This window comes from Littorina saxatilis, linkage group LG15, assembly GCF_037325665.1.
Source record: "Littorina saxatilis isolate snail1 linkage group LG15, US_GU_Lsax_2.0, whole genome shotgun sequence".
Lineage (NCBI taxonomy): Eukaryota > Metazoa > Mollusca > Gastropoda > Littorinimorpha > Littorinidae > Littorina > Littorina saxatilis.
Genome location: NC_090259.1, coordinates 39,794,986 through 39,810,007, shown reverse-complemented (window position 1 = coordinate 39,810,007; position 15,022 = coordinate 39,794,986). Strand labels below are relative to the sequence as shown.

The window sequence follows — 15,022 nt, the reverse complement described above, 5'->3', positions numbered from 1 at the left end:
AAACATCAATTATGCCAATTTATTTTCACTCAAAGTGAAAAAAAAGTGCCTTTTCACTGTGTCCTCAGTTGACGCTGGGCGGTGTGGCAATGCCAATTATATATATTTTTTTTATGCAATTTATATCGCGCACATATTCAAGGCGCAGGGATTTATTTATGACGTGTGAGATGGAATTTTTTTACACAATACATCACGCATTCACATCGGCCAGCAGATCGCAGCCATTTCGGCGCATATCCTACTTTTCACGGCCTATTATTCGAAGTCACACGAGTATTTTGGTGGACATTTTTATCTATGCCTATACAATTTTTGCCAGGAAAGACCCTTTTGTCAATCATGGGATCTTTAACGTGCACACCCCAATGTAGTGTACACAAGACCAAGAGCACACGGAAAAGATCCTGTAATCCATGTCGGAGTTCGGTGGGTTATGGAAACACGAAAATACCCAGCATCACCCTACCCAACGAAAGCGGAGTGAAGCTGACTATGCTCTCAGAGTATAGTTTGGGGAACCCAAATGGGCAAAACGAGCTCACACGTAACCAGAACATTCTGGAACGCTGAAGAAGAAGTGATCAGGATCAAACTTGATTTTTTTTACGATCATCACATTTTTTTCTCTGCAAACATATTGGTCGTATCCTTGGCAACTTTGCATACAAAATACGGCGAAATCGTATGGGTAAACAGGTCTGTGGTAGTCTGGTACCAATATAGTTTAGCCCAGACCTGGGAACCCCTGTTTTGCACTTGGAGTATACTCAAACAAACTTGGTGTCTTTTTCAGAAAAATGAGCGTACTCCACACAGCATTTGAACATCAATGATTAAAACATGCTTCACATGGGTCCGTCGCACTGTTAATTAAGTTGACCAATACATTTAAAACAAATGCTTCTTTCAATGTTTACTGACAATAACTGTAATCCTGTATCAAAACACTGGATCGGCTTCGGGATGCACTTAAGTGAAGAAAAGTAGTCTTGGAATTTTTGTCGTCGTATTTTTTTCCACTGACCGTACTGCTCGTATTCTAGACAATCATGCGTACACAATACGGCGAATTCGTATGGGTTCCCAGGTCTATTAGCCGTATCTTTGGGCTAACGTCGCGGATTTAACTAAACTATCCTGCTGTTTTGAAGCTGATAAGTATCATAACCAGGGCCAAGTTTCAAGGCGTCAATTGGTAGTGGTACTGCTTTAATTTTTTAAGAGACCTGTATGAATACTGTTTGTTTATGTATCTCTTTCTTTTCTCATCAAGAGATAAATACCGCTCAATATTTTGATACAATGTCTAAGAGAGAGAGAGAGAGAGAGAGAGAGAGAGAGAGAGAGAGAGAGAGAGAGAGAGAGAGAGAGAGAGAGAGAGAGAGAGATTCATGCGTTCACACAGAATATTCTACTTTTTTTAATATTTTAGGAAAGGAGACAGTGAAACCGAATTACATCGATGTGTGATTGTAACTACGTCAGTGTACGAGCACAAATCTTGCCACCACAGAAAATTAAATGCATCAGCAGGCTGATAGATGCCACCTGTGATTTCTTGTTTCTGCCACAGGCGAAAAGGCCTCTTGGCATAATCACAACTATCATTCAGGAAAAAAGGTGACATGTAAGTGAGAGAACTCGCGGTTCTGAACTTACTAGACTGCTGACTTCAATTCAAGTAATCAGTTTCAGAAACACTACAGGTAAATCTACATCTCATGAACTGATGAAGCAAAATAATAACAAAAGTGCCCTACAGAAACCGAGAAAACATGCAATGCCTGACACAAAAATAAGGCTTGAACGCTTACACATTCTTGGTCGCCGAGGACTTGGGGATCCTGTCTCCGCATTTCGGTTTCTTCTGTCGTCTTCCGCCGACCTATTTTCGGCCATAAGCCGTTGCTGGAGATCATCCAGCCTACTTAGAAATGAAGAAGTCGACATTTTGGATTGTGGTCACATGATACAGTCAGAACAAAAATCGACAGCGGTAGTTTCGAAGGCAAATATCGCTTACTTGCATGAATTTCATCGTCTTTACGAAAAATTGGTACATATTCATTCGGGACTGTGCATGTCTTTATAACTAAGAGGCATTTTCTATTGTAAAATATTTTGACTTTGTGTTGAAAATATACGAGAGCAGATTTTGAAAATAAAAACAAAGCCCTGGCTCCGTATGCGCAGACTAACCCGGAAATATATATATGGCTCCTGAAATCGTCTGCTACATGTATTATATAGACTCTGTTTCGGCCGTAGTAAGCACACGCATCCTATGATGACGAGAGTAAGTTGTTTGTTTCTGCTTCTTTTTTTCTTCTTCTTTTTTTTGTGGGTAAAACCGAAGGATGTTACACAATGGCTTCAGATGGAATTCAATTGCAAGTATCAATATTTCAGTCTACCTAATGGTCTAGTCACTGGGCTGAGGTGCACGAAGATCGAAGCGGGTGACAACCATTGGGTGGTAACTTGGTGAGAGTTGTCACCTTCTTGGGGGCGAACCGACTTGGGTCTCTCCCTCCCACTTGGTCGCGGTGCACGAAGCCGTCTCCAGGCCCTTCAATCAGGAGTGGGCTTATGATATGCTGGGTGATCTTAGAATAACCCTTTTTAGCGGATGAGCGTATGATACGAAGAGAGGGGCACGAGGTAAGTGTCTGCAGAAAAAATGTAATAACTCCTAAAATACTAATTATCCTGCAACCATATTACAGTTGTCAAAACCCGAAATGTAGCGCTACTTATTCACGTTGCTCTTTTTACAAAAAAATGCGTATCTATTGAATAACTATCCAAAACACAAGGCAGGTCGCTGATTTGTGGTCGGGTGCTCTTATGAAATACCCCCTGTGCGCTTATGATAGCTTGATTTTTCGGATCGGATGCGCTTATGACTGGTTTTTCGCTGCGCTGCCTAGTTTTTTTGCTTGATGACCTGAATGATCTTAATTAAATGTTCTCATTTTACAGATCATGGATTATAGATGTTACCATTGTGGAGAAGGGTTCTCCACTGATCTTCAAAGAAATCATAACCCAATGTTCGAGTGGATATGACAGAAGCTGAGACCAAACCTGGAGTGGATACAGATGAAACAGAAGATCGAGAGAGAGAGAGAGAGAGAGAGAGAGAGAGAGAGAGAGAGAGAGAGAGAGAGAGAGAGAGAGAGAGAGAGAGAGAGAGAGAGAGAGAGAGAGCATATTCCTAGCATATTGACGTAATGCTAAACATCCGGTTATCTCGAGTTTTCTCCGTAATACATGTCCGTGGGTTTTTCAATGTTCGGTTATTTCCGTGGCTTCATGCGGAAAGGGAACCGTCGTCTGCAATCAGCGACATGGACCATTCTGGCACTTGTTGCTGACAAAAACATGATTTTAACACAGAATTTAATGTCAGAATAGCTATATAAACGCCATTGTGTTTTCATCGTAGCAATAGGGTCCGATATTTAGACTCGACCAAGTATAATGCGACTCGTCGGCATTATACTTGTCTCGTCTAAATATCGGGCCCTATTGCTACGCTGAAAACACAATAGCTGGTAATGAAAGTGGTGTGTGTTGCTAGGATAATGAGCGTGAAATAATTGAGAGATGTCATTGAGGCTGCATTTTTGTCTAACCCTTTTTCTGTCTAGGCGCAATAGTGCAATTCTGGCTAGTTTGTCGGCAGTATTAGTAGGAAGTATAAAAAGACACAAAACATCTCACTATTGGTCGTACATTTGGTGAAGCAGAGAACTATATTTTATCCTACATACGTGAGAGAGACACCCGTGAGATAATAATCGTTCAAATCACACGTGTGTATATCATGTAAATGAGGTCATGTCAAGCAAGTCTGGCAGGGACCTGTTTTTTCACTGCGTATGATGCCAAAGTCACCGAGACAAACGTCATTATAGAAACACAAATTGCGCTCGCTAATTACCCTCGATGAATCTTTAGAACTAACACGTCACGCCACACTTTCAGAGTGACGTTTCTTTACTTTGACGTAATAGATTGCACGAGGCTTTAGAAAGAGATCGAGGTTCCAAAACAAGCGTCTTCAATTTAGCTGCCTCGAATGCAGGACATTTTCAGTAAAATACACATAAGTACAGTATGTAGGATAAACAGAATACTACATGGCTTGCTGTGTCGTACCAGATTTACACTCGTTGCTTTTTCAAATAGTGAACAGCTCGCTTTCGCTACGACACATGTAGTATTCTCTATATCTCTATACCTTCCTGTCACTGGAAGCAGCAACACTTGAAAGCATAAGTTCCCTTGACAAACGTCATTTATGATTGGCGTCATCTATGAATGACGTCACTGTCGAGACAAGTGCCGGTATCGGCAAACCTTGTCGCGGCAAAGGGCTAAACAGAGATCTGTAGTATCTCTGGGCTAAATAAAATAATGTGTATACGTTTTAGTAGCAACAAGGTAGCAAGAAAGTGGGAACTAAGCAGCGCAGCGAAAAACCAGTCATAAGCGCATCCGATCCGAAAAATCAAGCTATCATAAGCGCACAGGGGGGTATTTCATAAGAGCACCCGACCACAAATCAGCGACCTGCCTTGTGTTTTGGATAGTTATTCAATAGATACGCATTTTTTTTGTAAAAAGAGCAACGTGAATAAGTAGCGCTACATTTCGAGTTTTGACAACTGTAATATGGTTGCAGGATAATTAGTATTTTAGGAGTTATTACATTTTTTCTGCAGACACTCACCTCGTGCCCCGCTCTTCGTATCATACGCTCATCCGCTAAAAGGGGTTATTCTAAGATCACCCAGCATATCATAAGCCCACCTCTGATTGAAGGGCCTGGTCTCGGTCATTTACCCTCGACGAAAATACAGTTTAACGACCTCTCTGCTTAGAGCAATTTGGGTCAAAGATATCAGAGCCGAAGCTCTACGATGTGTGCCTGGGTGAAGATGAGCAAAAAAAAAAAAAAAAAAAAAAAAAAAAAAAAAGAAACTTTTACTTTTCGTAATGGAAATGCTGGAAGAACAGGATTTAAAATCAATTCCTTGCAGGAGATACACGATTGTAGAGATTTATTCTTTCATTCCGAGGCAGAAATGCTTTTGTATTCAAGAAACGTGGAACGTTGCTATTCCGGAAGGGAATTGATTTGATTTGTTGGTACTTTAGAATAAAATTGTGAAAAGTGGCATCCGACTGATCATGGCAAAGGAGTGAGTGTCAGACCAAGGAGGGTCGTGGTGGAGAAGCCGAGGCACCCTCTACGTACTTGTGGATTCGGCGGCTAGTCAACTGGCGAAAAGCAAACCCGGTCCTCCCTAGGACCTATACTGGCCGGTTAAAAACATATGTACAGGGCTGCGACTTTATGTCGGTTTATTCATCAACGCCTTTATGGCACCCTCTGTCTACAGAGGCATGGGAAGGGGATCAGGTGAGGAGGCCAGAGATGTGTCTCTGTAACCCCCTCTGGGGTGGGGGTGAGAAAAAGAGGATAGGCTATTTACACTGTCATACACAGTCGTTCGCATACTCTCGCACAGCTACAAAGGCCACCCTCCTCCTCCCAAAAGAGACGGACGTCTCAGATATGGTAGGCAGAGGCTGGCTGTCTAATCTAATATATACACCTAAGGTGACACATGGAATATATGAATGTAGCCTAGCGCACGGGACACACGCGACCTCGGCCCCGCCGGCGGAAACACGGCAGGTGGGCGAGTGCAGCGAAGGAAATGATTTGTTCATAATAAAAATAATAGTAATAACAATAATAATAATAATAGTAAATAATTAAAGAGAAAGGAATAACTTACAAGTGCACGGGCCACACGCGATTTCGGCCCCGTCGGCGGAAAACACGGCAGGTGGGCAGGTGCAGCGAAGGAAGTGGTTGGTTCATAATAATAATAATAATAATAATAGCAATAATAATAGTAATAGCAAATAATTTGTAGCTTAATGAAGTAAGATGTGCTATGCCGAGATCATCCAGCTAGATTAATATGTAGACCTAAGATACACTCATAATACATGTAACGTAGAACATTTACTAACAATAAACACATAGACATTTACTATTGATATAAACATAGATACACATAGTTTAATATGGGGAACCTTAGATGGTTGTGGTACGAGGGAGAAAAAAAAAAAAAAAAAAAAAGATACACATAGTTTAATATGGGGAACCTTAAGTGGTTGTGGTACTTACCCACACCCACATATAAAAAAAAAAAACAAACAAACATGGGGCACAGGTCCGGGAACCTTCCCCCTTCCATGGATACGGCTCAACTGGCAGGTTGCCAGGTTCCGTGCCTGTCCAGAGGCTAGGCTCGACCGGCCTGTGCAAGATAGAGGGTCGGGAACCCTGTCCTTTCCAGGGCCAAGGCTCTACCAACAGACCTCTGGGTTCCTTGTCCTTTCGACGGTTGGCAGCAGGAGGGAGGATTGGGGGGAGGTCCTTCTAAGGTCTGAACTGGATCTGGCTGGGCCTATGCCTCCAGCAACCTCAGAGCCATTTGGCCACAGACGATTTCAGGAATGGGGGTGGGCCTGACAGGATGGGGTGTGTGGGGGTATCCTTCGAAAGTCTGAACTGGTTCTGGCTGGGCATTTACCCTACTGTGTCGGAGGTTATAAATAGATTCGGGAAAGTGACTTGAGTGGCCTTAGTGCGCATGCGCTGATGATGGTGTCTACCGTAGAGCCATCGGGAATCCAAGGGAAATAAAGAAAACTTGACTATAATTATCAGAAAAGGGAATAGTCCAGGCATCTTAGCCACTTTAGTGAAGGGAACGTTGAAGTGACAATGACTAGGTTTAAAATGTCCCTTATCAGAAAGTTCAACCTCAGTCCTTTGATGTTTATTAAACACATTTTCATATAAAGTTGGCGCTTCATATGGAAAAGTGGCTTTGAAATTGACCCTAATCCTTCTTTGGGCTCTGTAAATGTCGTTTGGGGCTATGGTTGTAAAACGGTATCTACTGGTCACCCCAATGTATAAACTGAAAACTCTTTCTGCACCAGAACACGCAGAAAGGATTGTATCTGCCAGCTGATGTCTGATGCTTTTCAAAATCCCCAACCACTAACACCTTCAAAACGGACATTAACTGACACTGTTGTTTTTCCCTATATAATCCTTACTATTTTTCCGAGACGTCGTCGTGTTGTGTATTTAGCTTGCCACAACCTCATACATGGTCCTAAAAGTTAAAGTTGAAGAAAATACTAAAGATAAATGAACAAGCTGACGCAGTGTCATTCGCACCGTGAATCCCCCCATGGGAACATACTAAAGTCTGGTTCCAAATAGGCTCAATTTCCTTCTATTTCTTTGTATTTCTCCCTCGTAGGGGTGGGGGTGTTCAAACCAAAGGCACCTTTAAACCAAAACTCATATCACACATCTTACAATACTAAGACACTCAGCAGTGAAAGGGTGTCTGCTGGTAAAAAATTCCAAACAATCCTAAAAGTACTTCACTACTAAACGTGCTTTTAAAAAGAGCAGTTATTTTTCCCTCTATATTCAGTATTGTGTTTTCTGCGAACATGTAGTCTATTTAGATGGTTGTCATGTGCACATGAGTTGCTAAAGCGTTTTCAGTTGGGCATATGTCGAAAAGCAAAGAATTAGCCCTTTGAAAACCATCAGAACTGTCACACAAAAATAACATTTACCTATCTCACCAACTGACCAAACATAGGGCTTTTCCTTATGTATTATGTATTGTCGTGTTTTTTGTAGCATACTTGTGAAAACAGCCACCACTGTTGTAAATGATACTTTAAAGAGCATTATTTCATTTTTACAGTTGAAGGACAACCTGGACTGCCGTATATTACAGCTGTTTTACAATCAGCCAAAATTTTCTTAACAAACGTATGTTAAGAACAACTCCCATAGTGAAATTGAAGGAAAACAAAGTGAAAATCCCCCTGCCATAGAGGAGCTAAAGAATCAACAATAAACGACTGCATGGATAGCTTGATGCACGAATGCATTGCGGACATGTTTGTCTCCAACCAAGAGAAAGTTCCAAAAAATCCCTTTTGTGCTTCTTATTATACAGTGACGTCAAAGAAAGCCTTTTCTGCTGTTCATACATTCAGGGGTTATGGTTACACTAAACGACGTAGTTGTAGCCATACTGCCATCCAGATTTATTTTTTCCTTGCGAGCAGTCACAGGGTGTTTGTGCTGTCTGCCAACCCCGCCCAAGTCTGTTAAGGGACCGTTTGACCGTTATAGAACGCGTCTTTTTGATTTTTTGGCACAGTTGGAAACGGTTGATTTTTATCCCTACCATTGTTTCCAAACATTATATAGGAATGTTTTGTGAACAACGGATAATAGCCGCTACTCGCATGTGTAGCAAAAGTGAGCGTATATACTCACCCTGGTCGTCCAGCCGTTGTCCGTTGCCCGTCTTTATCTGTCTGTACTGAACATTACCTTTGGATATTTCTCCAACGCTATGAAGTGAAGAAACACCAAATGTTTCAAAATGTTGTATGACCCCAAGAGCTCAAAAAAGATACTTGAGAACCTTGACCTTACCATAAGGTCAAGGTCACAGGGAGAATTAATGTGGTCTAAAAACTGCAAAATTTCACATTGTGCCAGTTTTCTGGAAAACAAATTAAAAACAGCGGGCTTAGTTTTGTATGGTATACAAGAAAAAGAAAGCCTTATCTTCTGATACCATTTTGGTTGACCTCGCTTCAATGTCAAGGTCAGAGGAGCCCTTCAAAGTTGATATGTAGAAATATTTTGATGTGAGCTTGCCCCTTTAACTTTACTATGGACGATATCTCTTACAAACTTAAACACTGAGTGGGGCGTTTGTTAGAATTTCATAGTGAGCCACATCTGGTCACATATCGTTAGGGTCAAGGTCACATTGACCCCTATGAAAAATGTGACCAAGCCGGGTAAAGAAATCCATGTGTCTTGGTAAAAAATCTTAACAAAGCAAAGCCCATGCGACTCTCATGCTTGACCTTTGTCTTAAAGTGACCTTGACCTTCAGGTGACCTTGAAGGTGAAGGTCTAACAACTGAAGCTGGCAAGGACATTGTACACTATTAGAACTGGTTTACAGATTTTTCCTACCAAATTACACATGACCTTTGGCCAAGGTCAAGATCATCAAAGGTCACACATCACAAGGCTATCAATTCAAGACATAGGAAGCATAAACATACTTATTGGCACTTTCTACAAAGAGACATTGTCACTTTTAGTGATTCAATTGCCCGTTTCAGTCACATTTCATAAGGGGCAAAGTGACCTTGACCTTGATGATATGTGACTAAATGTGGCTCAATATCAGTATATAACATGTGCCCCACACAATTATGAAGTTTGAAAGATTTTTTTCATAGTTCAGGGTCAAGGTCACTTCAAAACATGTATACAATCCAACTTGTATACACATCAACCGTTTCCAAATGTGCTAAAAAATCAAAAAGACGCGTTCTATAACGGTCAAACGGTCCCTTAACAGACTTGGGCGGGGTCGTCTGACGGTTGGCAGACAGCACAAACACCCTGTGACTGCTCGCAAGGAAAAAATAAATCTGGATGGCAGTATGGCTACAACTACAGTCTACTTCGTTTATAACGTCGCCGGATATAACGTCACCCCGTTATATCGTCACCCAAACACCGGTCCCGGCTCAATTCCTTCTTTCCAAGACTATTTTAACCTCGGATATAACGTCACCGGATATAACGTCACCCAGTTATAACGTCACTCATCCATGTCGGTTATAACGTCATATCAATCCCCATATGCAGCAGTTTGCATGGTGAACGACTGTCAAGGCATGTTCATTTACGCTACACGTGTCACAAGTTTTGTGTGTTAACGGTATTCAGGTTTTTCCGTTTTCCCGTTGTTAGAGACCCAAGGAAAACTAGGTTTAAGGCATAATCATTTTTGCTGCATGCGTTTTGTGAGTTCCTGTTCGAGGTTTTTAATCAAAAGAAACATGTTTTATTTCATTTCGTTGTGTGAGTTCCTGTTCTATGTTTTTAGTCAGTAATGAAAAATGTTTCATTTCATTTCGCTTTGTGAGTTCCTTACTTAGGTTCCTCAGTGTTCTAGGTTTTTAATTAAAAGAAAAATGTTCCATTTCATTCGTGTTGTGAGTTCCTGTCTTTGTTTTTAACTAAAAAAAATTGTTTTAAAAAGTTTCATATCGAGCATACATGGTTACTCCTGCGCGAGCGCGTGCGAATGGATCTGTCTACTTCTGTCCTTCAATCACGCATATAAAAAAAACTCGATTATTGAAATGACGGTAGGATCGGAGAAGGTCGAGTGGATGAGAACAGACTACGACGTTTGTTTGTTTTTTGGTCCGTAGAATACAGACTACAACTGCCCTCGACGAGGAGGCTGAGCGTCACTTTCAATTGGGCGTTGTCGACAGGCTGAGTAGGTCGCTCAGGCTAAATTGTAAAGGTAAACATTAAGTGCAGTGAACCGACAAATTGAGAAAAGTGATACTGCACTCTTAAAGCACTATTTTGACTCAACTTGGAAAGCCATGGACGTTATATCAAGTGACGTTATAATGATAATAATAATACAGTAGTAGTCTAACGAGTATAACGTCCCGCTCACTAGATGTGGTGGAGACGGTGGATGGGGAAAGGGGGTAACTATGAACCCAAAGTTGTTACTACCAGAACGATGATTGTGCGTAAAGGTGGGCAGCCACTTTGCTGTTGACGAGAAACTTCTTCGTTAATAATAATAATATAAGTCAAATAGACATTAATTACGTATAAGGACCCATGAAGTTCTCGTCATTTTTACATTTAGTCAAGTTTTGACTAAATGTTTTAACGTAGAGGGGGGGAATCGAGACGAGGGTCGTGGTGTATGTGTGTCTCTGTGTGTGTGTGTGTGTGTGTGTGTGTGTGTGTGTGAGTAGAGCGATTCAGACTAAACTACTGGACTGATCTTTATGAAATTTGACATGAGAGTTTCTGGGTATGATATCCCCAGACGTTTTTTTTCGATTTTTTTGATAAATGTCTTTGATGACGTCATCCGGTTTTTCGTGAAAGTTGAGGCGGCACTGTCACGCTCTCATTTTTCAACCAAATTGGTTGAAATTTTGGTCAAATAATCTTCGACAAAGCCCAGACTTCGGTATTGCATTTCCGCTTGGTGGCTTAAAAATTAATTAATGACCTTGGTCATTAAAAATCTGAAAATTGTAAAAAAAATAAAATAAAAAAAATTATAAAACGATCCAAATTTACGTTCATCTTATTCTCCATCATTTTCTGATTCAAAAAACATATAAATATGTTATATTTGGATTAAAAACAAGCTCTGAAAATTAAAAATATAAAAATTATTATCAAAATTAAATTTTCGAAATCAATTTAAAAACACTTTCATCTTATTCTTTGTCGGTTCCTGATTCCAAAAACATAGATATGATATGTGTGGATTAAAAACACGCTCAGAAAGTTAAAACGAAGAGAGGTACAGAAAAGCGTGCTATCCTTCTCAGCGCAACTACTACCCCGCTCTTCTTGTCAATTTCACTGCCTTTGCCATGAGCGGTGGACTGACGATGCTACGAGTCTTGCTGAAAAATTGCATTGCGTTCAGTTTCATTCTGTGAGTTCGACAGCTACTCGACTAAATGTTGTATTTTCGCCTTACGCGACTTGTTATTTCTTCGGGCAGGTCCAGATCTAGCAGAATATGAATAAACGACAGCCATGAGTGTGTGTGTCCTTAAAGCTAATAACGTCGGACACTATAATCAAAGACTGAGATTGTCGATGGAACCAGACGGAGCTTGACACTCCAACACTAGCAACCTGTCTCAGAATTAGCATGCAGCCAACAACACTGTACGTTTATACTGTTGCCGAATTTCGGGGAAAATGTTGTGTATACAATTTTATATTCATGGTATAGCCAGGTTTTGGAAATACGCAAAGAAGAGAATAGTCCACAATTCTATATATGAGAAAGTGAATTAAAGATTATTGTAATACGTTAGTTTAAAACTTACAACAATATGTTGTTGTAATTTTTAAACAACACTAATGCATGCACTTTCCATTTCTGCACAGTTTTATTAAAACAGTCAGTACTTTAGAAAGGGACATAACTCTTGGACTCCGGATATAACATCACCCGCGCGTAAAAGTGACGTTATAACCGATGAACCGGATACAGCGTCACCGCGTATAACGTCGCTCAAAAACATCCCCCGAGGGGTGACGTAATATCCGGAGTCGACTGTACGTCGTTTAGTGTAACCATAACCCCTGAATGTATGAACAGCAGAAAAGGCTGTCTTTGACGTCACTGTATAATAAGAAGCACAAAAGGGATTTTTTGGAACTTTCTCTTGGTTGGAGACAAACATGTCCGCAATGCATTCGTGCATCAAGCTATCCATGCAGTCGTTTATTGTTGATTCTTTAGCTCCTCTATGGCAGGGGGGTTTTCACTTTGTTTTCCTTCAATTTCACTATGGGAGTTGTTCTTAAACATACGTTTGTTAAGAAAATTTTGGCTGATTGTAAAACAGCTGTAATATACAGCAGTCCAGGTTGTCCTTCAACTGTAAAAATGAAATAATGCTCTTTAAAGTATCATTTACAACAGTGGTGGCTGTTTTCACAAGTATGCTACAAAAAACACGACAATACATAATACATAAGGAAAAGCCCTATGTTTGGTCAGTTGGTGAGATAGGTAAATGTTATTTTTGTGTGACAGTTCTGATGGTTTTCAAAGGGCTAATTCTTTGCTTTTCGACATATGCCCAACTGAAAACGCTTTAGCAACTCATGTGCACATGACAACCATCTAAATAGACTACATGTTCGCAGAAAACACAATACTGAATATAGAGGGAAAAATAACTGCTCTTTTTAAAAGCACGTTTAGTAGTGAAGTACTTTTAGGATTGTTTGGAATTTTTTACCAGCAGACACCCTTTCACTGCTGAGTGTCTTAGTATTGTAAGATGTGTGATATGAGTTTTGGTTTAAAGGTGCCTTTGGTTTGAACACCCCCACCCCTACGAGGGAGAAATACAAAGAAATAGAAGGAAATTGAGCCTATTTGGAACCAGACTTTAGTATGTTCCCATGGGGGGATTCACGGTGCGAATGACACTGCGTCAGCTTGTTCATTTATCTTTAGTATTTTCTTCAACTTTAACTTTTAGGACCATGTATGAGGTTGTGGCAAGCTAAATACACAACACGACGACGTCTCGGAAAAATAGTAAGGATTATATAGGGAAAAACAACAGTGTCAGTTAATGTCCGTTTTGAAGGTGTTAGTGGTTGGGGATTTTGAAAAGCATCAGACATCAGGCAGATACAATCCTTTCTGCGTGTTCTGGTGCAGAAAGAGTTTTCAGTTTATACATTGGGGTGACCAGTAGATACCGTTTTACAACCAAAGCCCCAAACGACATTTACAGAGCCCAAAGAAGGATTAGGGTCAATTTCAAAGCCACTTTTCCATATGAAGCGCCAACTTTATATGAAAATGTGTTTAATAAACATCAAAGGACTGAGGTTGAACTTTCTGATAAGGGACATTTTAAACCTAGTCATTGTCACTTCAACGTTGTTCTCTTATTTGCTTGGATCAGAAGGGCAGTGACCAAAAAGAAATGATACAATATTTCTAAATGTGGATAAGCACTGAGGCGAAAAACTAACGTGTGTCTGTTTTTGAGCGCTTTTAGGGCACAGAAATTAGTGTTTGGGGTTGGGTGAAGAGGGAGATGCAAAAAAAAAAACTAACTAAAAAACTACTGCGAATTTTGGTTATTTTTAATCAAAATTCTGTTTGTTTTATAAAGTTATATCTGAGGTTTCACAGATTTTCAATTTACACTGATACACTGGCCTCGAATGAATCCCTCGGTAATGCTTTTAGGTCTACGACCGAACCAAAATCATCCTGTTTCTTAATGTTTTGAGCAATGGGTCTTTTTTTTCTTCACATTTTAATTCAGCTTCATTGTACTCAGAAGAAATTCTTTTAATGTGATGACAAAAACATTAGATAGACGTTTGCTCGGAGAACGTTTGTCAACACAGCAACAATTAAAAAAAAAGTAGGACGATATAGATTGTTAAATAAAAGGATTTGTGTTTTAGCATTGTTAACTGTTGCACTTCACACACACACACACACACACACACACACACACACACACACAGACGCACTAATCGCTAAGCGTATTCACTTTGGGACAAATAACTGTTGAAACTGGGAGAATACGCATGTGAAGAGATCCCGGTCACATCATACCAGGTATGAGGACACGCTGACTCGTCAGCCGTTTGTTTTTCAGTAGCTATATTATACACTGAACATTCTTGCCTGCGTGAGTGCATCGCTCGCTTGGTGTGCTATCGTCAGGGTTTTTTCCTCATAATTATCCTTGTCACTCATGTAAGGAAACACAAACCATGAGCTGACTACGACACACAGAGAATGGCAGACACCTTGCCAACCTGAACTGTAAGTAGAGTTTTGTTTTGTTGGAATTGTTTGTTGTGACCTAATTGGTGAGAATGTTATTGACTGAAAATGTGAAGACTTCTTGTTATATCATGATCATCATGTCACTATTGTCGGAGTGGTTGGCCCCGCCATCACACTGAAGTCTTCTGGGTGACTCAGAGGCTTCCCGAATAGGCAGTCTATGATTGTGTTGGGTAGTTTTCATTTCATTTATTTAAAGCATGTTTGGTTGTTTGCATGTATTAAAGTTGGTTTTAATTTTAGTTTCTATTCAGACTGTTCGGTTTGGAGTTCACAGGATCACAGTCTGTTCCGTCTTTGTCTGCGGAAATTTCGTGGACAGAGATATGAAAACATTAATAAATCTTGCGGATGAAAGTCGCTTGTTCATGTCAATGCTTGCTATTCTCTCGGGTGTCAGGAGACTGATTCTGCATACCCCTTACTTACACTATTACATATGTCGT

The 15,022-nt window shown here is 40.4% G+C and overlaps 2 protein-coding genes across 3 annotated transcripts in view; one reads left to right on the top strand and one right to left on the bottom strand.

The window, feature by feature from the left end:
- Positions 1–1,970, bottom strand: part of LOC138949301 (dual specificity mitogen-activated protein kinase kinase 7-like) — a 42,517-nt gene extending 40,547 nt beyond the window's left edge. For both annotated transcript variants that reach the window (XM_070321088.1, XM_070321089.1), the window contains exon 1: positions 1,818–1,970. In XM_070321088.1, coding sequence (XP_070177189.1) covers positions 1,818–1,953 — 136 coding nt within the window. In that variant the 5' untranslated portion in view covers positions 1,954–1,970. The remainder of the gene's footprint in view (positions 1–1,817) is intronic.
- A 244-nt stretch (positions 1,971–2,214) lies between these two features.
- LOC138949300 (uncharacterized) overlaps positions 2,215–15,022 on the top strand; it is a 58,461-nt gene continuing 45,653 nt past the window's right edge. The window contains exon 1 of the mRNA XM_070321086.1: positions 2,215–2,299. The gene's annotated coding sequence lies outside the window, so the exon portion shown is untranslated. The remainder of the gene's footprint in view (positions 2,300–15,022) is intronic.